At 41.0% G+C, this 22,449-nt stretch overlaps 1 protein-coding gene across 1 annotated transcript in view; it reads right to left on the bottom strand.

Annotated features, from left to right (window-relative positions):
- HS6ST3 (heparan sulfate 6-O-sulfotransferase 3) overlaps positions 6,269–22,449 on the bottom strand; it is a 297,613-nt gene continuing 281,432 nt past the window's right edge. Inside the window, exon 3 of the mRNA XM_021402460.1 lies at positions 6,269–11,903. Coding sequence (XP_021258135.1) covers positions 11,198–11,903 — 706 coding nt within the window. The 3' untranslated portion in view covers positions 6,269–11,197. The remainder of the gene's footprint in view (positions 11,904–22,449) is intronic.

Here is a 22,449-nt window from a genome sequence, read left to right on the forward strand (position 1 = left end):
GTACTAAAGCACTCCCCTTTTTTCTTGACAGTCTCTGAATGTGGCACAGCCTTGCTTCCCACTGTGTGGAAATAATAATGTGGCTATCAGCGCATTTTTGCAATAATTCCTAAATGCAGTTGTATCAAATTAAATCAGAAGAGGAAGTTTATAGCACTGCACATTTTTCCATACATGTTTTCACGCTGTTATACACAGTGTTCATCACATTTCCTGCATCTTATTTGCTGTGAGATATCTGAAATTCTTTGTCTTATCTGATCCATGATTTAAGATTCTGACCTTTTCAGCTTCCTGTAATTTGACCGCCAGCTCACTCAATATTCCTTTGTTTATAGCCATACAGCAGAGAGAAGCGAAAACGGGAGCTGCTTGTGTGCTCGAAAGACACAAAATCCTATTTGCCAAAATCTGTGTGCAAAGGAGGGAAACAGTTACAATTTCAAAAGTTTTAAAAGAATTTGAGAATACAGATGAGAAAGGGGATTAAACACATTTTCAGTATGACTCTCTGCTAAAAGAATGAACCAAAAAGCAATACCTTTCTGTTTATGGCAACCTGTGTGAAAAGCAATTTCAACACTAATAAAAACTGATTTTTCACCTCCACGGCGAGAGCAGCAGAATGGGAGCGTACATCTCAGCACTTTCATCAAAATGGTTGGGATGGTAAATGAAGCCTTTATATCTGCTACCGGGATGCTGTATCGGCTTGCCTCAAGTTCTGCTCCCCTGCTGCCTCGTCAGCTTGCAGAATGAGCTCTGGGGACACTGATCTCTGCTGGAGAATAGCTGCTAAATTATTCAGGGTACTAAAGACAAGGACTGAGTGCGAATTGCAGAAGGCCCTGATGACAAGGAGTGACAGTGAGAGAATGACAGATGAAATTCAGCTTAGATAAATTCAAAGTGGGAGACATGGGAAAAAATAATCCTAATTTTTCATACACTGCACCGAGTTCTGAGTTGAATATTACTACTTGGAAATAAGATCTTCCCATTATGATAGATAATTTGATGGAAATATAGGTTTGTGCTCATAATTGGTCAGAAAAAAAAATCAAAACTGAATTCTAGGAAATAACTATGGAAAAAAACCCACCACAACAATAAACAACTCGCAGCACATCATGCTGTCAGCATACAAATCCCTAGTGCACTTGTACCTTGAGTTCCGTGGGCAGGTTTTTCCCCCGCAGCTCCAACGGAGGGTGAAGCAGACCAAGAAATGGTGAAGAAGAATTGTTTCAGGAGATGAATTACCTTCTCCCAGTGCCTAATTTCCCCAAGCCAAGGACCATTATGACTCAACAAGAGTGCATATTTTGCCCAGGAGTACCACAAATGCACATTTTCCTACATATTCGTTCCTTCAGATTCTTGTTCCATTTTGTGATTTATTTAAATTGGTTTAAATGTAGCGTAAATTCTGCTCAGAGTTTATAAATAAAGATGCTTCTTTAAAATAAAATCTGGCAAAGACAAGCCTGGCTCAGACCCAAGAGAAGTTTACATTCAGCCCAAGATCTGCTGAGCTAGCTTCCTGACTGATCCAACAGGGGATGAAACGTCCTAGGACTGTTTATCTAAATCATTGATAAACTGTAAGTCATTTATTTGCTGTTTAATTCTCATAAGCGTACAGGTGAGTAAATCTATGGTTGTGCAATTTATATATCCAGTGTCGAGCCTACATCCTGCAGCCTTGGTCACTGGAGGACTCCCTACAACTGGAGTGGCCATAGCTCCCATTTAACCCATTGGTTCCTGTCTTCTTTGCATGGAGAGCAATGTACTTGGTTAGCGCAAGGGTATCCTTATGGAGCTGGGACCCAATATCGAACTAAGAAGAATCCAGAAGATGAGCAGAGCACCCAGCCTGTGGTTAGCCAGGGGAACTAAGTGTAAATGTGAGCATATCAGATGGCAAATCAAAGGAGAGAAAGCAAGGAAAGCTGCAAGACAGGTTAAGGTCCACAGAAGGTAACTTGCTCCATGGCTCATAAAGGCAGTTTGATGGAGAGAAAGAGATTCACTGTAAGAAGCGTTAGTCCCTGAGAGTACTGACACAAATTTTACAGTGTGCCAAAAAATGGTGAGGAACTGGGGAAGGGATTTAGTATTTATTATTTTACCTTCATTTCTGAAACCAGTACTATGTTAGATATGTTCTGCAGAACCACTTGCTATCACCAGCAGGTATTTAAATAGTAGAAAAATAATATACATTTCATGAGACTTCAGCTTCTGGATGGACACTCTCATGCTAGCAAATCTTGATATAACTTTTGGCAGTACTCCTGCAGGTGACAAGAAGCTCCTGCTCTAGCAGTTGTGCTGGTTGGAGAACTACTTCCCTGTGTCTGGTCCTTACATAGTAACTTACCCATATCAAAGCCAGGCGCATGGCTAGGCTCTACCTGACTGGCAGTCCAAAACATATGGGTCCAGCATATAAGAATCAACCCAAATGGTATGCAGGTGGCCAGCAGTGACATTTTGACAAATGCATTGCACGTATGTGCATATACACATAAACAAGTGGACACACGCATCCACCCATACACATTAATCTTCACTCACTCATGAGAATTAACCCCACCACTCCCTAGCACTAACTGGAGCTGTGCAGTATTCGTGTCTTCCAAAATGTTAATGCTTTCTCATCAGTGTTTATTTTCATTCGATCTCTTTGCTGGAGCCCTGACCTGACTGGGACATCATGCATCCACAGACCATTCAGATTGTATTGTTAATTATAGTAACGATATGGTTTTATTTTGGTCTGTTGCTGATGGATTTCAACTATGATTTTTTCTTGTTTAATATCCAGCCACTTATTGGCATGCATATTCCAGCATTCTGCTAGAAACATTTCAAGTTCTGAAGCTGTGATATTGTCATTACTGCTTATTGTAAGCATCCCCAGCCATAGACTCGGTCTCACAGTTGGAGCAGCAATCCTGACTCTACACTCACTATAGACAAAGGGAGACTGCTTAGGCTCCACGTGTGTGTGGTAATGCAAAGCTGCTTATTTGTCACTTGGATGTCACATCACAGCAGTGGAATCCCAGAGGGACAGCTGGGTGACCTTGCCTGCTTTCGACAGAGCACATGTGGTTTGATGTGACCCCATCAGATCCTGCCTCAAGAGGCTGGGACTGAGCATGTATTAAGCAGTATAAAGCTTTCCGAGTAAGACAGAAATCCACCAAAATCTGCTGTCAATTATTTCCTTGAACTTTGCATAGATAAGTAGATTTTTCAGGGCATCCACACTGCCTCTACACAGCTGACATCTCCTTGGACCTCTGATGCTTGCACTCCTTCCCACCTATCTTCTATTTCTCAGCTAGCTCACACATTCCAGTGGTTTTGAGAATTATCTTTGCACAGAGGGTCCCGAGGTCAGCACTCTCCATTCTTAACCCTTCCCCTCCGGTCTTTGTGCATCCCCAAATGCCTCTAGACCTGTTACCTTGGGAGCCTTACTTTCACTTGAGGGACACAGTTAGTGGGCATGGTGGTGATGGATTGATGGCTGGACTAGAAGATGTCAGTGGTCTTTTCCAACCTTAATGATTCTATGATTCTATAATTCATTTCCAGCGCAATCTTTCCAAAGGTGAAGTGCTGCCTCCTCATTCTCTGTCATGGCTGGAACCTATACCTCCTCTAAAGTACATTTGGGGATTTTTTTTTTCTCCTGTTTGCAAACAGCGAGGGGAACGAGCCATTTCTGGGACACATTAAATGCCTAAAGAAGCCCAGATGCTTATGCCCTGATAGGGGTTCCCCAAGGGCTGCATGAGGAGGTTGTGTGCCAGTTGACCTTTCACGGTGTGAAGGGACTCTCACCCTTTGTGTTTCACAGTGAAGTCGCAAGCTGTTCACCCAGTGGACAAAATCCTGCAGTAGACCTCTTGTAGGAGCAGTGCAGGCCTTATTTATTCTCACCATTATACATTTTTAGCACTCTGTGCTTTCATGTATCAATAGGATTTATAACCGTCATTTACTTACCTCCATGCTAATTGCATTTGCTCATATTCTGGATTTTAGGGGCATAATCACAAATTTCTTAGCAAACGCTGAAAGGTGTCACACCTTGTATAACCTCTGTAGCTAAAATAGAAATAAATGCGAATGAAACCTTAAAAATGAAAGCCTTTCTCCAGCTGTGTGTAATAAAGTCCAGAAATGCCAATTCTCACACTTGCTTATAACTGTGCCATAACTGTGCATTACAGTACAATTTTCCGACACATTTCTTGAAATGTAACTATGTATGTGGAAAAAAGTTATCTGTCTTCTGGTGGCAAAATCCATTTCTACTTTTGCTGTACAGTAATATTTATCAGCAATACAGACATTTATTTCATTTACCGTCTTTCTGCCCCTGCTTCCTAACTGCTTTCACTAGAGCGCGGGACTCAGAAACATAATAACATTCATTTTGCTTTTCTATCACTCACACTGTCCTGCAGTGCATTTGATTTTGTGCTCACTACTGGTGATGATGATGGACTCTCACCTTGCAGACTGTCTCAATTGATGGCCTCAAATGATACAAACAATGGGGCAGCAATCTGGGTTTCTAAATATGTGTCTCCAGTGGAGAGAGTCTATTTTTTGGAGACCTGTGGGTATCCAAGACATTTGCACTGGGCTTACAGATACAACACAGCATCTATGATGAGACCGACATCCTTCTGGAGCAGGAGTTGGAGGCCAGGCAGGCAAACAGCACTGGATGACTCTGTTTAGCAGTCTGAATTGTTCCTCCATAGAATGAACTCCCCATGCCATCTGGTCTTCGCTGTCAGGGTCCACTCTTTGTGCTCATTCAGCCATCATTTTCTGGTGGTCTGGTTTCAAAAAACACTATGTGTTTCCAGAGGCTGACATCTGCCTCCCAGGAATTAAGTTTAATTCACATTAACCACCAGGCAAGCAATGAAGTGTTGCCACATGTACAATTTAGAAAATCTTGAGATTACAAAGTCCTCCAGTCCTTTCACTTCCCCAAAATGTTACACACTAAGATTGGTACAGGTGACATGAAAATTGAAATTTGCAATAAGGATTTCACCAAAAGCACTGAAAGGCATACAAAAGCTTAACAAACAGTCCTGTTGCAAGGCACATGTTTAATTTTACCTTGTTCTTCATGATGCTTTTTGATATATTTGGACTCCAGATATCTATCCATACACATATACAAATATTTCAAGAGAAGACCAGAAGTACAGTTAAATTTAGAAAAAATACAAATCTGGGTAGGATGACATGAGGATAAATTCCAGAGAGGTACTCATTCCTATAGACTCAATCAGCCTCCCCTTACAACACTGTTTTTTAAACACTAGCTTTTTGAGTGTAAAGTTCTGCGAAGAACAATTTAGAAAACAAAACTAACCTGAGCTTTTGAGAACTTCCTTTCTTCTGCTACCCTAAACAGCTGCTGTTTTCGCTGTGTCTCAAGAGTAATTTCTCGTGCAGACTACAATTTTTACCTTTAATAAGGCTTTCCATAGCACTTAGCAGAGGTCAGTCGGCTTTGATGAAAAGGATGTAGGTGAAGGTCACCCACTCTTAATTTGTCACAACACAGTCATCTCTTTAAACCAGACTCACTTCTAGGGATGTGGCATATTTGCTTATTGTTGGAATCAAGAGCAGTGGAGAACTTTTGGTCTGATAAAATATTCACAGAACAGATGCACAAACTACTCTTTGAGGGAGCTAAGGTAAAAGTGATCCTGAGTTACTCTGTGAAAGAGTTCAGAGTTCCCTCCTTATTCGAACCTATCCATGCTCCCCTATGTTTCTGTCCCTGTCCTAGTTCGTTGTACTCACCCATTTATATGAGATAGAAGGCTGAAATCCATCACCTCCTCCCAAGGCCCATGCACTCAGAGAAGATGTAAGGATGTGTGGATGAGACAAAAGGTGCAGCAGCATACTGAAAGTTCTCATCCTTCCTTGTGGTAGCTCTCTAGATTACTCTGACAGTTGGAACTGGTAGAAATGAAGGCCAACAAATTCACTAGCTCTATTTCAATTATTTCTGTACTTAAGTCTTAATTCAATTCAAGCATGGAAATTCTGACACTGAGGTCACTTGAATTAGTGCTAGTGCCTATGCAAAACTCAGGTCCCCTGTCTCAATTCAATCTGAAATGAAACCCACTAAAGTCAATTGCAATCATGAGGTTTAGGATTGGGTCCCAACATAATTAAAGACTAAGTTATGTCAACATACTTTTCCTCTATGTACCTTTTATTAAAAAAACATAATTATGGTCATGGTGAATCTGTATGAATGCTTGAAACCAGTCCAGCAGGAGTATTTTTAGTCATTTTTATGGATATGTAGATAAGACGGAACCATTAGTATTTCAAAGATGCAATCAATGTTTATTTGTTGCTCATAAGTAGTTCATGGACCCAACAATATTCAACAAAACATTTTAACAGATTTCTTAATGAGTATCAATTTACAGAAAACCACCAACTAATAAATATATGAAAACAACTGCTTTTGACGTCACAATGGTTAAACACATTAAATAATTCATTAAATTGTGCTTTACATCAATGGAAACCCCTAGGTCTACAAACTACCCTTTAAATAGGAATAAAAGTAGATATGGTTACTCACAATACAATCTCTTAGTAGCAGAGTTCACACACATATTGCACACAAACAGAAGGAAAAATCCTAAAGAATAAGATAATTTACAGTCTATTAATTTACTCTTTTATCTCAAATATGGCAACTGATGGGAACTCTTGATTTTTCCAACATTTATTTGAAATCACAAAGCTACTGATATGGCCAAGAAGAAAGCCAAGGACCTCATAGGCTATGGAACCCATTTCCCTCCATGAAATATAAACAAAGAAAGTATTACAAACTGAATGGAGCATTTCAGTGCAAACTGGGTACCTTTTCTCAACATCGTTTTGCCATGCGTAGGGAGGATACAGCAATCTATTATATGACAATGATTTTATCATGATCATCTCAATGCTTTCTACAGGGTAATCTCCACTAACCTGGAAAACATATATTCCCTATCCCATACAAAAAAAAAAAAAGAATAATTCCACATATATCAGGGGAACAGCAATGGAGGAAAAATGCAGCAGTGATAAAACAAAATTTATAGCATCAGTGCTCAGTACTGGTAAGGACTGTGGTGGGAAACAACAACCTACTAGCCCAGAACGAAACGTGTTATCTGGAAGGTCAGCCTGAGGAAGGTCTCCAGACACACACTCAGCTGTAGTTACTGATACTTGAAACTCTTGAAAATGTGCAGGAAACAAGGCCCTCACAGCCAGTAGTGGATGCCGACTCTAAAACACCTTCAAATTCAAGGATGATGTGACCCACCATTTGGACTGGTTGAACAGAGACACCAAAGTTAGGAATTTGTCCGTGGATCTGATTTCCTTCAAGCTTTTTACTCTCTACTTCCGTTTCTAGCAAACTGCAGGTAACTACCACATGCTGGGCAGAAGACCTAGCAAGGTTATTACAGCCTCATTGCTAATGCAATTGCAATGAATAATACCAAACATGATAAAGTGTATTTTTTTTTCATTTCCCCATGGTGAAAAAGCATTTTATTGTTAGCACTGATGAGTGAGGAAAAGAGGAAAAAAAATAATTCCTTAATAAAGTACAACCCATAGGCAATAGGCTGAGTTCTTGGACTAGACATCAAATTACCAGAAACTCGTTTTAACAACACAGCATGTCTCTCTGTCCGCTCCAAGGCTACAGCAAATTATAACTGGAAAAGGTAGCCAGTGCTGAAGAAGTGATGGGAGAGATTAGTAAGTACATCTCCATTACAAAAGAATGAGATTCGTTTCAGTACCACAGTAGCAGAAGCCAAGTTGCCTTGTTTAAACAACAAAACAAAGCCACTAAGATGGACAGAACTTCTACAGTGTTGCTGTTCACGAATGTTTTGAAAGGAACACACTGCTCTCAGATCTAACACGAGTGGGCGTAGTTACAGTGAAGCCTGTCCTGTCAGAGCAATGAAAACTGGAACAAAAGAGATATGAACTAGGGCCTTTATTCTTCTGCTTGACATTATTTTGGGTGCTGCCCTCTAGAAGAGAAAGCTGCAAGCCTGTGTCTTAAAAGAAGTCCTCCTGAAAGCATTTCAGAACTGCTTTATTTTGGATGTGTCAGGAATATCTGCTAAGGATAGCAGCAGTGTTGGCACTGGGGGTTCACTGGACCTACTGCTGTAGCTGTAGGGAGCTGATGGAGCCATGGGTTCTGGGGACTGCAGAATCTCAGCCTCCTGCCTGCTCTCCCACAAAACCAGTGCTATGTGACACACAGGCTCCAGGAAAAAGAAAAAAAGCAACAAAACCCTTAAATTTTAACTAAGTCCCAAGCGTTAAGGCAAATCCCATTAACGTAGATGCTACAGCACATTAGCAGCTCTTCAGGACCCTAATCTTGTCTCCTGGGGAATGACTGACGAAAAGGTTAGGCATTGCATTAAGGTATTGCCAAACTATTAAAGTTAATGTAAACCGCCCAAAGACTGCTTTGATTTTCCTCATTAGGTTTTGTTTTGTGTCGTGCAGAAGTCTGGAGAACTGTTGGTGTGCCTAGAGAGCTGAAACTGATACTTTGAGCAACTGGTGGGGCTGCAGGGAACAATTTCTACTCTCTCCTTTCTCCTGAAAAGATAATACTGCATTTCCAAAATGAAAAACGAGGCGCCTGTTGCTGTGAGCGGTGTGGAGAGGCAGTCTTCTTGGAGGCAGGGATGAGACAAAGGGGATCCATTTGGTGCTGAGGGACACTTTACAGCTGGGACTGATTCTGCTTTCTTGTTCATCTTTCTCCTTAATCCAAATCTGTCCTTGCGTCTTTCCTTCCACGCACTCGGTTTCTCTCCCGCATACCTATCAGCAGCCCTGCTCCTGCCCATCCCTGCCTCTGCCACAGGGCCCTTCGGGGCCTCCCTGGCACCCCAGCCCTCTGTGCTCACCGAGACAAGAAGAGCACTCGCAGACCCTGGACATGGTGTATGGAGCGCCACAGGCACCTTCCCTTCTCTTGCATGCAGAGCGAGAGTCATTCCCAGACTGTAAATGTTTCAATTCAAATCTCTGAACACAGGTATTTCTGTGTGAGTGAGGAGCCTGGGAGCCTCTTCGGGGAGACAGGGATCGAGTCAGGACATCGGGCAGTCTTCTCTAAGACGGACATCCCATGCTCGGGCAGGAGAATGACTGCAGTCCCGTGATTTCCCTTCTGAAGGCGGAGGGGGGAGGAGATGTGTGCCATCCACCAGAGGAACAGGTATTAGGGACCAACAGCCCTGCTGCTTGCCACAAAAATAGCACACTGACGTAAAGAAGCATATTGTTAATAAGCTACATCGATAATGTGGTGTCGCCCCAGTATCCTCCTTCGCTTCTTCACGTTCGTATGATATTCCCAGATGAACATGTTGTTGTATGCATTAACTCTCAACAGGATTGTTAGATCATATTTTTGATATTGTGCATAGATAAGCAGCAATAACATTGTTGGAACTAAAAAAGATACATCATGCATTAAAAACAACATTTGGAAATAAGGGATAAATTTTTAAAATCGACTTCTTTCTCTGCAGCACACTAAACTTTTAATGAGAGGCTAAAAACTTGAATTCTGAAAATAAGTGAGAAATGTGCATCCACATCAGGTACTCCACTATCTCTAATTAGTAAATCTGTAAGGTAAAAGCCATTCATGCATGCAATAATATACTTTCAGCATCTTGATTTAGCAGCCACGTTGAGGCACTTAGAGAAATTTCCTCCTAATGCTTTAGATTTATGCTAGAAGAAGAAGGAAAAAAACTCCCTCAAAAGATCTATGATGCACAGGACCCTCTTTTTAAAGTTCCACTATTACAAATAGAATCAAGAAAAAAATATCAGAATAAACAGGTGCAGTTAAGAATGCAATGTGTCGATGAAGAACCCACTGAATCTTTTTGTAGACAAGGAATAAAATCAGATACAGATCTCTCTTCATGAAAACAATAAATTTACAAAGAATCTTCATACAGAGTAATAAATATCAAGCCTTCCCACGTATCTATTATGTAGCCTATAAAAATGAAAGCTGAGTTTTTTTTGTAGCTACTACTATAGTTAGAGAGAAAACCAATTTAAATTGTATTCACTTGGCATGAATGTAATTTAACAGACAATATCATAAACCTGCCTGTCTTCACAGACAATATATCTCCAGGCCTTTGCAGCAAATCTCGAAAACGTTACACTAATATTTAAGCTTTTCCTGCTCTCTTTCCTCTCTCCTGTAGTTCGCTTGGCCCTTCTTCACCTTTAGTGAATGTGAAGGCTGATTTCATCATCTACAGCCAGATAATCTCAGCAGCGTGTGGCCAGCTGCAGCAAGGTCCTCTTTTCTCAGTTTTTTTGCATTCCAGCTTTCTCTTTGCCACACACACTCCAAAAGACGGCTGCTACCTGGCTGAGTTTGATATTCTTAACATCTGCAGAGAAATAAGCTGAACCTCCCATCACTTCACTTACAAACGATCTCTGACTGCGGGCTTACAGAAAAGAACAAGCACTGCACCGATCCCACATTTCCTACGTCTTTTTTAATCACCTCAGCAAATTCTTTCCTTAATCAAAAGCCAGCATGTAGAAGTTTTTGAAGGGCGATATGTTTACCTCCATTTCATTCACTAGGAAGCTACACACTACGGTTGCAAAGGACAATATGAAACAAACCAGCTCTCACAACACAGAGGAATCAAAACAATTTTTTTTTTTCAATTTTGATTCATGTCTGCACAAGTTTTGGTAGCTCAGATTGTACAGGGTATGTCCGTTAATGTCATGGACACAGCTCTCTCTTCAACCCGTTCTCAAAGCTTAGGGTTTTGAAGGAAGTCTGCTTGGATAGAAACCTCTTCTACTGCTATTAATAACACTACTTAATGTACACGGAGAAAAAAAATATATATTCTTCTCACCGACAGAAAGCAAGAAAAACTGAGACAAGGAAGCTGACAGCTGTCAGATGCTGTCTCATTTACCACGGCGGCTGGCCTTCCTTGGCTGACTTCCAGGCAGCCAAGCTGCACAAAGTATCAGCCTCCCATGGGCTAGACAAGATGGTGGAGCGCTACCACCGTGCGACCTGGCTATTATAATCTTCAGTAATAGCTACTTCTGCCGCCTCTTCCCTTGGCCACTGGTGAGCTCTCTGCTCCCGCAGCAGCCTCCGCTCCTCTCGCCTCTTTAGGCGGTTCAGCTGATGTTCCTCTTGCTTGGAGTACTGGAAGCGCTGCAAGAACAGGTCCTTCGCGTAGTCATAAAGCTGCATGTCCAAGAAGTTCAGCTCCTCTATCCGCTGCCGCACATCCTCACCAATGTCCACATTGGAGGCCCGCGTAACGTTGAATTGGGTGAATGGGGAAATGAATTTCAGGTTGAATGTCCTCTCAAAGAGATACTGTGTTTTCCTCTGAAATTCTGTAAGCCCAAAGAAGGCCATATTTTTCAGATTGTTCTTGGCGCTTTGGAGAAGAATCATGTTTCTCTCACTCTCGTTCATGAAAGTCAAGTTGTAGCATCCCACCAGGCTGAGATCTGCCAGCATGCGCACCTGGCGGTTGTTGGCTAAGTTGTAGCTACAGTCCATGAACTCCTGTAAACTGACTCCAGACCAGTCATCTCCTTCATAACAGGTTGGTAGCTCGTCTGGTGTTGGGCTTCTTCCATCACACATATGAAGGGAAGTTTTCCACGTTGCACCCCTCTGGACATGCTTCCATTCACTCAAATATCGTGATACTGGATCCCTCAGCATTGTGATGTAATAGAAGTTCCTGAAACATATCATTAAACACAATTTTAAGATTCAGTGGATTTTTCTTTTTTATTCTCCAACAAAACGATTCCCAGCGGCCATCACCACACACCCCCTTCACTTTTTTCAGTGTAAGGCAGACAGTTAAAGTGACTATTTCTGAGACAGTAAAAAGCTTAAAGCTTCACAAGCATTGAGAATAAAACACAAGGTATATTGCAAGAAAGAGAGAAATGAAAGGAAGCAAGCAGCTACCAGAGAAAAGGAGTTGCTTTGACCTATCAGCTGTTCAGTGGTAGTTATTTTATGTAGAAGCTAATTAACTGAAGAGTACTCCCCTCTACTTAAGATGTTAATATTCAGCACTGTTGGAAAATGTGGAAAAAGAGATTTCTATAATCCTGTCACCTCCCTTCGGGACTGAAACATGCAAGTATGAGATGATAACCCCATACAGCACTTGGTCAAAATACACGAGAAGTATGGGCAATACAATGTGGATGCTGCAAGTGCTAAAAATAATACCATATGGAAGACCAGCCTAAGACTTACTTAGGAAGAGGCCTATCATTAAATGGGTTGGAGTGATGATAATGAGAGGCCCCAGATCTATCCACATGACTTAATTTTAGACAAGTGCTTGATTGAAATTTGTTATAATCACATAGTATAAAAGCATTTGTTGATATAAAGATTATCATTATTCAACCTCACCTGTCAAGAATACAAAAGAGACACCAAGAAATATTGATTTGAAATAAAGCAAATAAATGCAGCACTCACACTGTCAATTCATTCAATTCATCTTTTAACTATTGGATTGAGTTTGAACATCTATTTACACCAATCTGAGATGGACTGCAATTGAGTATGTTTCCCATAGGATTTTACATGTAGTTTTCTACAGATAAATGTTTTATACATTAACTACTAACCTAAGTTACAGGGTGATATTATAAAGACAAAACAAAACCAAAATACTTATGATTTCTGTCAGCTAGAATAATTAGCAGAAGATTCATGACTAAAATTAACACTCAGAGTGGTACAAAAATAGGCTTATGAGTTTGCATGACTCATCTGACTGCAAATAATACATTAATAAATCATGAGTCCTAAGATAAGTTTTCTTAGGAAAACTCTTATCTAAATATTCTTCCTTGAACCTAAACAAGGATGAAGTAAGTAAGGAGACAAGCTTGCTGGAGACAAGCTACCCTGTAAACAAACAAACACAGAGTCACAGAATCACAGGATCGCAGGGGTTGGAAGGGACCTCAAGAGATCATTGAGTCCAACCCCTTGCTAAAGCAGGTACCCTACAATAGGTCGCACAGATAGGCATCCAGATGAGTCTTGAATATCTCCAGAGAAGGAGACTCCACAACCTCTCTGGGCAACCTGTTCCAGTGCTTCATCATCCTTACCATAAAGAAGATCTTCCACATGTTAGCAGGGAACTTCCTGTGTTCAAGTTTTAGGCCATTATTCCTTGTCCTATCGCTACACACCACTAAGAAAAGCCTGGCATCATCCATTTGCCTACCACCTCCCTTTAGATACTTATAAACATTTATCAGATCCCCTCTCAGTCTTCTTCTCCCCAGGCTGAACAGACCCAGGTTACTCAGCCTTTCCTCATATGGGAGATGCTCCATGCCCTTTATCATCTTTATGGCCCTCTGCTGGACTCCTTCTAGGGCCGTCTTATACAAGAGCTAACCAGTTGAACTCTTGACACTACTAACTATCTTCAAGATTGATACCCTTATTTTTTCAGATATCACTGATATTCTACCACTAAAGATTCCTGTAGCTTCTCTGTAAACCTTAGGTTTGTCATAAAGTCAGACGTGCACCACATTTTCCTAAAATGCAGATATATTTCCCAATTCAGATAAAGCAAAAGGAAACAGAAGTGATCACACTGTCCTTATTCATTCTGAGTTGTCCACCTAGAGGATTTATAATACATTTTCTGGAATTAGGTTATGAAATCAAACTTTAGACTATGGTCTGCCACAGGATAATATCTTGAACTACTATCTAATGACAATGACTATTTCACAGCAGAAGGGTTACAGGTGGAAGGATATAAATTAAGGAGTACCACCATGAAAAGTACTGTATTTAAGTATTTCAGGCACGGCTTTCACTTCTCAAACTGAATGTTCATCTCACCTTGGCTTTACTTTGCATATATGAGAGCAGATTAGGAATTGCTTTCCAACTAAGAGAACAAGCGGACATTTCACTGGTGTTGTATAGACAAAGTGGCCAAACTCTCAAACACCTGTAAGCTCTGAGCGCAAGACAGTATTATTGCAACATGCAGCAGGCAGCAGACATGAGAAAAAATGGAAAAAGATTCAGGGCCAGTTGCCAACATTTGTATCAATCAAGATCAAGATCGGCTTAGACCTTGTATTGCTGCCCGTCCCCTCTATGGATGATTTTAGATGTTGCTAAGTGGTAACAGGTGGGTTTAAAAGTTGCTCTCAACAATTATTTACACCTCTAACTAACAGTTCTGTCTTTCCTCACTCATCTCTAACAATCCCATCCAGGCATGCTTCAGAGCACCAGCAATTAACAAAGATACCTCCTTTGCATCAATCATTTCCATTTCATCTCTGGATATGTAAATGTGCTTGATGTGTAATAAACAGGAATACGAAAGCAAATGCAGGGAAATGAGAAGCGCATGTCTTTGTGTAACTTCCGTAGCTTCCCTTGCATAGAATGGGCAAGAAACTTCCACCTGTCCATTACTGCTCCTCCTTGTGACTACATGACTTCTGCAACTTGTTTGGCTATCCCGATTAATTTGCTTCTGATTTGGGCGCCTTGCAGAGTTGCTTCCTTATGTTAAGACTGAATGGCTTCTTCATTTGGAAGATAATTCCTTACAGCAGCCTGTTACACATTTAGATCTCAAGGCACTAAGAGCGCAGCTACCTGCACCCCATTCACACTTCACAACCTTCTGTTTAACCTTCTGTTCAAGACTTTTCATCATTCTTAGCCAATTTAAGCTTGGAATATCTTAGACTTCTTCCACCTGATCCTGGGCACTGTCCAAGTGACACTGTTAGAGAGCTATACAGATGCATAGGGAATGCAATCCAGCAGTCACAGCACTGCTATAATTTTTTTTTTATTTTTTTTTCGGGAGAAAGGATGTCACAACTCTAGAATAAGAATGTAAATAAAAAATATATAGGTTATGCTCATTTGTTTCAGTTGGAAAATTATCAAAATTATCTCAGGAAATTGTTTTTAAATGTTGACATTTATGGATTAAACAGAGCAGCATTTCAGAGCTCTTAGTGTAAAATACACAGTTTTCAATCACATTAGGAATGGCTGAGGAGTCAGCTCATAATGAAGAAAAAGAAATAGTTCTTAAAAATATGGGGTGGTGGCGGCCTTCCATCTCCTTTTTCACTGTTCAGTAGAAGAGAATCAAGTTAACTACAGATTGAATGTGCCTGAGCCAGTCTGAATACAGATGTGCACTTGTTCTTGCCTGTGTAAATGACTCATAGAATTACAGAATCATAGAATTGTTAAGGTTTGAAAAGACATCAAAGGCCATCTAGTCTAACCGCCCACCTACCACCAATATTGCCCACTAAACCAAGTCCCTAAATACTACATCTATCCTTTCCTTAAACACCTGCAGAGATGGTGACTCCACCACCTCCCTGAGCAGCTCATTTCAATACAAGACCACTCCTTCAGAGAAGAAATTTTTCCTAATATACAACCTGAATCTCCCCTAGCGCAATTTGAGGCCACTCCTTCTTGTCCAATTGCTGTTAATCAGGAGAAAAGGTCAACTCCCACCATGCTACAAGCTCCTCTCGGGTAATTGTAGAGGGCAATATGGTCTCTCCTGCGTGACCTCTTCTCCAGACTAAACAATCTTAGTTCCCTCAGCTGATCCTCATAAGACTTGTGCTCTAGTCCCCTCACCAGCTTTGTTGCCCTTCTCTGGACACACTCCAGGGCCTCAGTGAGGGGGGTCCAAGACTGAACACAGTACTTGAGGTGTGGCCCCACCAGAGCTGAGTACAGAGGGATGATTACCTCCCTGCTCCTGCTAGCAACACTATTTCTGATACAAGCTGAGATGCCATTGGCTTTCTTGGCCCCTTGAGCACACTGCTGGCTCATGTTTAGCCAAGCGCTGACCAACACCCCCAAGTCCATTTCTTCCACACAGTATTCCAGCCACTCTGCCCCAAGCCTGTAGCGTTGCCTGGGGTTGTTGTGGCCAAAGTGAAGGACCCGGCACTTGGTCTCGTTGAACTTCATCCCATTGGCCTCAGCCCAGTGATCCAGCCTGTCCAGATCCCTCTGTAGGGCCTTCCTACTCCCAGGCAGATCAACACTTCCTTGCAACTTGGTGTCATCTGCAGACGTACTGAGGGTGCGCTCAATTCACTCATCCGGATCATCAATAAATATCTTAAACAGGATGAGCCCCAATACTGATCAGTGGGGAGCACCTCTCATGACCTGTCACCAGCTGGATTTAACTCCATCCACCATCATTTGCCAATGACCTCCTTGCTTTAAGTGTGCTCATGACTACATGGCTGTGTTAAACTTCAAAGATAGCCAGTGGAAGAAATTCTCAGCAAAGAATTAAGTTTTAGCTTGTTACTCTGGTTTGACAAAGCAAACTCATCCAAGGCTTTTTGGCTTCATTTCAATGGACTTTCATAATTGATTAATCAAACTGCTGCCACAGACAACCCCAGTGTTTAAAGGCTAACCAAGCAGAATATGTTGGCATGTCACTGAGAAGATGTTTCATACAAGACCTTCCAAATGGATTAAAAATATATAGAATAAATATAAAAAGCAACATATACAAATTCATAAGCAACAGTACTGGTAACTACCACAAATCTATCTCAGACTAGGGGGATGCTGGGAGAACTGATAACAAACACCTGGTTCAACAGGTGAGGACCAAATGAGCATGCTTCTAAAAAGCAACCGATGACTATGAATCAATCATCTTACCCTATAAATAGTGAGCAGTTGAAGAGCCCACTGAGCTCTCCTGCATGGCAGCTTGCTGCATGTCATGATCTCCTCTTGAGAAGGGATGCCTCTTGAGGTTACACCTGCACAGAGATCCTTTACACCTTGATGTCAAGATGCCTTGCCGATACAAATTCTCAGTAAGTGACTAATAGTTTGTTTCAGGCTTTGTTAGCCTCCCTAAGATCACATCTTAGATTGATTACAAGCTTTGTTAGCTTCACTAAGATTCAATCTTAGATCGACTGTGCACATATAATTCCTCAGACATAAACCATAGACCAAGTCTGGGACTAGGAGTGAAACCATCCTCATCTCAGCTCCTTGCCTTCGTGGTTCAAGGAGTTTAGAAAGCAAGAGGCTCAACTCTGAACCTTGTAAGTCAACAGGAGAGCCTCCTCAATTTTTAGACATAAACCACTAAGTAAGTTTGGGACTAGGAGTGGATCCAGCCACACCTCAGCTCCTTATCTCCATGGTTTAAAGAGTTTATAAAGCCACGCTGTCTACTTTGAACCTTGTGTCTCAAGGGGAGAGCCTCCTGTATGTGTCCTGAGTGTGTATTACTCTAGCCTATACACAGTAAATAATCAAGTGTTTCAAGCAGTCTCAAAAGCTGTTAAGATGTTGCCATAGTTACAATCAAGCTTTGTTAAATCACTATATTGTATCCATATTATATCAATAAATATATTCTAGATTCTCTATTTATGAGAGCAGTATGGTGTAGTTGTTTCCAGCTGCAGCAAGATAACACCTACAAGATCAGCATCAGTGCAGCACTGTCTCAGTCCTAGTAGCTTGAGAAGCTCAGTATCTGAAATGCTGCCATTTACAGCAGAATTAGAAACTACCTGGAAATTCAGAAAGCTCTAGTCCCAATGGCATGAAATCTAGTCTCTTTGTTAGCATTAGGCAAAAGAAACCCTACTTTTAATTAATAAAACAGATAAAATGAACATCTAGTTATGTCCTAAGAACATGTATTTCTTTCACATTATAAGGTATTACAATATAAATACTGTAATCTTACATTAATCCCTCAGTAGCATTGCCCTGATTTAGAAATCTATTTCAGAGGAGGAGATTATTGAGGGTGAACCCAAACCAGGGCATTTTTCGTCTTCTATCATCACAAAACAGACATCCAGGCTGAGGAAGATTTACTGTACAAATGAAGGATCCCCATGCATGGAGAACAAAACATGCTGTAGGGCCTCCTCGGGAAGAAGGATGAATGACATCTTCCCTGGCACTCCTGCTCTTGCATGAAGCAGCCAGCACAAGCAGAGCTCTCACAGTACTTCTGGAGGCTGAGTGGTGAAAAAGCAAGCAGCAAGCAAGCAGAGATCTCTTCGTTCAAATAGTGAGGCAGGACCTTATTGCAGAGATTGATGAGCTTCATAAAAGGAGAAGAGTGCACTCACAGCAGCTTCTGCAGAGATGGAGGAATATTTGAAGTGGAGGAAAAGGCAGTCATAGGAGAATATTTTCTAAGATACTAACAGCCAGATGAAAGAAGAACCAAAATGACTGAAAAGTGCAAGTACATCATAAAAACATCCATACTGTAGTTCTTCCTGGTAGAAGAGAAAATAAGACCTATTCAAGTTTATGACCCCAGCTGTGACAGAATGTTAGCAGCTTTAGCCCTGGAAATGAGCGTGCTCCCCTGGCAGGTTCTGAAATGCCCAGCAATAGCCATCCTGGCTGTACACTTGTCTTAAGGACAGAGGCTGTCCTTAGGAGATGAAATGTTAGGAAGGATCTGCAGTACATAAGCAAAAGCTGTGTGCTTCCCAGTTTTGTCAATGGCAATAACAGAGCAAACCAGTGGTCAGCTACCCCTCTTCACTCTTCTTTGTGTGACATGGTCTAGAGTGGTCACAGGTGCAGACTGGTGGTTGGACTAAATGATCTTAGTGGTCTTTCAAACCTTAATGATTCTATGATTCAGGCTAATTAATATCAGCCTGGGTAACCGTGCATAGAGCAGGATAAACAGGTGAAACAAAGTATGGGTAGTGCAATATGTGAATAATTAAGGCATGTGAACACATAGTGAGAATGGTGGCGGGAGGCAGAAAGTGAAGTGGCACTGTTGGGCTGGTGCTAATATAAACTGGTCAAGTCATACTAGCATAATGCAGATGTTTCAGCTCATGGCTGGCAGCACTGTTGTGCTGAGTGTTACTTCATCTATGTTATGCTTAATGTACAGATAATCTGGCCAATGTGACAAAAGCTGGCTGTATACTTCTCCTGAATAACTACTACCGAGAAAATGCTATCAAGTGGCATGTGTTCAGCTTAACCACTGGGTTGGATAAACACCAGCTAGCAAGCAGACTTTTGTGTAGGTGTAGCAACAGCACATAGGTTTCTTAAGCTTAGCATCTGCTAGAGGATGCTAGACCGCTGTGATGGGAATGGTTTTCTAAGCCAACCCTTAAAAAAGTTTGTGATCTTAATACTGTTAGCTGTACTCTCAGGCTGTCATGGATTTATTTATGTGTGTGCTTCACTGAAAATGTCAGTAGGACAGCAGACACCACTAAGAAGTCAACATTTACCCATTCTTACCACACACATCACCAATTCAGCATGTAGAAAAGGCACTTAGCTGGCTGTTTTTCTGGAAGATGTGAGCCTCCACCATTTCTGTTATTTTTAACTGGGATGGTGAGCACTGTGTTTACTTCACACAGCGGCAGCAGTGTCCTATAGACACTCAGCTACTTCACATTAAAGGAAAATGCTGCCACTTCAGATAAGTTAAATCTAAGAAGTATAACTTGTGTTTTGAGGCACTAAATTAGGTATGTTTCATTATTCCTCTAAGATTTTGCCCCCCAAAATGGCCAGTTTCCAGTTTCCAAATTGGCCACAAGCTTTTGCTGTTTAACTGCTCTTTTTGCCATCCCAGTGATGTATGGTACAGCAACATCTGTAGGATATCCCTTCTCAGGGATGGGACAGTATACTACTTCCAGGCTAAGAACTCCAAATGCAAGGATCTACGTAAAAGCTATGCATCTAAGCAACATCAAAAGCCACCAGGGAGCTGCCCAGCTCAGTCAGTGGTGTCTGGAGAGTTATGCAGCTGGCCAAAGGTAGGTGCTGATACTAGAATGAGCTACATCACTTTAGGGACACCCTATACGTTGTACTGTGTAGACTGACCATAGTGGGATCTTAGGTATCTGTAACTTGGAGATGTCTACATTGTAGACACCTACACAGAAGTCCCAATCTGTAAGGTGGATCCCATGCCTGGAGTCAAGCCCCTGCCTGGGCAGAGTACAAACTTCAAGCCAGCTTTGAAAACTAACTAGTCACGTCACGTTTTGTGGTGAGTGAGAAGTAACTGCTTACTGTATCTATTATATACATACCAGTCATGTTAGGATATCTCCTTATAAGCAAGGTTTTAGAGCTGGAGCATTCACAAAATAAAAAGAAGCTTTCAGTAAGCTTTGTGTTATTTCACACACATTTCCAAACCAAGAAAAAAAGCCTACCGTAATTTTGTTGTCCTTGATGATCTAAGTAAGATGAGGCGAGGGCTTAGAGTCAGACAGCTGATATTACATTTCTAGCCCTGGATTGCAAAGGAGATTGCTCAGGAAGTAAACCGCAACAACAGCCTGTTACAGCCAGGAGAAATTTGGTGTTTGGGCACTGGGAAACACTTCTACAAAATGTGAAACCTCACATTTCTTTGCATTTTAAGAAGAGTACTCCCTGTTACCAGTTTCAGTTTCTGTTTCATTAATCTGTTGCTTTAGTACTCACGATAAAAGTCCTGATTTTTTGTTTAGCAATTGCAAACACTTTTTTCAAAAAACAACTTCTGAAACACCAAACTAACTTCTGCATCTGTGCTAGCAGGGAAAACTCAGACAAGCTTTATAGCACTATTTTATTTTTTTATGGCTGCTGATGAGAAGATGAGTGTCCTACAGCTGATTAAAGAATGTCAGATAACAGAGTGTCTTTAGAGATCACTCACTCTCTGACATCAAACAACTTTTAACAGCAGTGATTTAGGGTAATCCAGAAGGGTAAAAAGAAGAAAGTGAACCCGTGGCAACACAAATGCTGCATGTACAACACAGGGAATCTTTCCACCCAAGGAGTCTAATTTGCCTTCAAGTAAAGCTAGGGCAAATTCGATAATGGTATAAAGCAATGTTATCACATGAGAATAATGAGATTCTAGTTAAGCTATTTTGAAAATAGTTTTAATTTTATATTAAATAGAAAATATGTGACTTTAAAAGTCCAGCAGTACATCTGTTACCATCAATAGTAATAAATACATTTATATAGGTTATATATATATTTCTTCTTAACCATGCTACAAATGAATAGGCTTGGGACTATGCAAACTGATAAGTTTTGTTTGAAAGACTGTAGGCTTTTGGAATTAGGAACTGTGATTTTCTACATGAGTCTTTTGTATGCAACAGATTTTGTAATTAAGTAAAGAATAACTATTTTAAATAGGAATCATGTTTTCTACACATACGTTGTCATAAGCCCTTCAAAATCATTCCTGAACGTGGATCTCAAGACATACTCCACACAAAGGAAACTGTGAGTGCTGTGACTCTCTTTTCCTGACACAGGAGAATACCTATTTGTGAAGATGCAGACTTTAGCAAAGTATTTTAAACACATCAAAGACATTAGGTGGGTACCAAACAGCAGCCTTCCAGTATTAGAGGTTACTGAGAAGACAGAGTCAGGTTCTTCACTGGCATACACGACAGGACAATGAAAGACAATGGTCAAAAATTAAAAAAGAGGATGATACATGGAAAATAACTTTCACTAAGAGAATAACTAAGTATTGGGAAAGCTTTGCCTGAAGATGTTGTGCACCTTCCATCCTTGGAGGTTTTGAAGATCTGACTGGAGAAAGCCATGAGCAACCCTGTCTACATTCAGTGTTCACCTTGCCCTGGGAAGGGTGTTGGGTTAGGAACCTTCCAGGGTCCCTTCTCATCCCAGTGATTTCATGGTTATGTGTGACTATGCACAGTCTTCTGTCACCAAATGCACAGACCTGACAGAAGATACATCAAAACATAAACAACCTACCAACTAGATCATACCTGTCATCCCTTGTTCCTTCCAGGCTACCCAAGACAGAAGACAGAGTACAGGGAACGTGCTTTGCATTTTACAAAATTGATTTCATATATGCTTTTAAGTAGGGATATAACACTCTGGATGACTGATGAGTAATGAAATGATCTAACTACACATGGTTTTAGTCCCAGCATTTCAGAAAACGCACACAGATAGATATCAATATGCATGAGTTATCTGAGCTACTGCATAATTTTCTTGTGTGCTGCATTTAAGCTCAAATTTTCAAAAAGAGAGTAAAATGTTAAGCAAAGTTAGTGAAGAAAGACTGGAGTATAAAGAGCTAAGGATGCTCAAGCACATGGAAACCATAGTCTGCTGTTATATTTAGCTACAGGAGGCTCCCAAGA

This window comes from Numida meleagris, chromosome 1, assembly GCF_002078875.1.
Source record: "Numida meleagris isolate 19003 breed g44 Domestic line chromosome 1, NumMel1.0, whole genome shotgun sequence".
Classification (NCBI taxonomy): Eukaryota; Metazoa; Chordata; class Aves; order Galliformes; family Numididae; genus Numida; species Numida meleagris.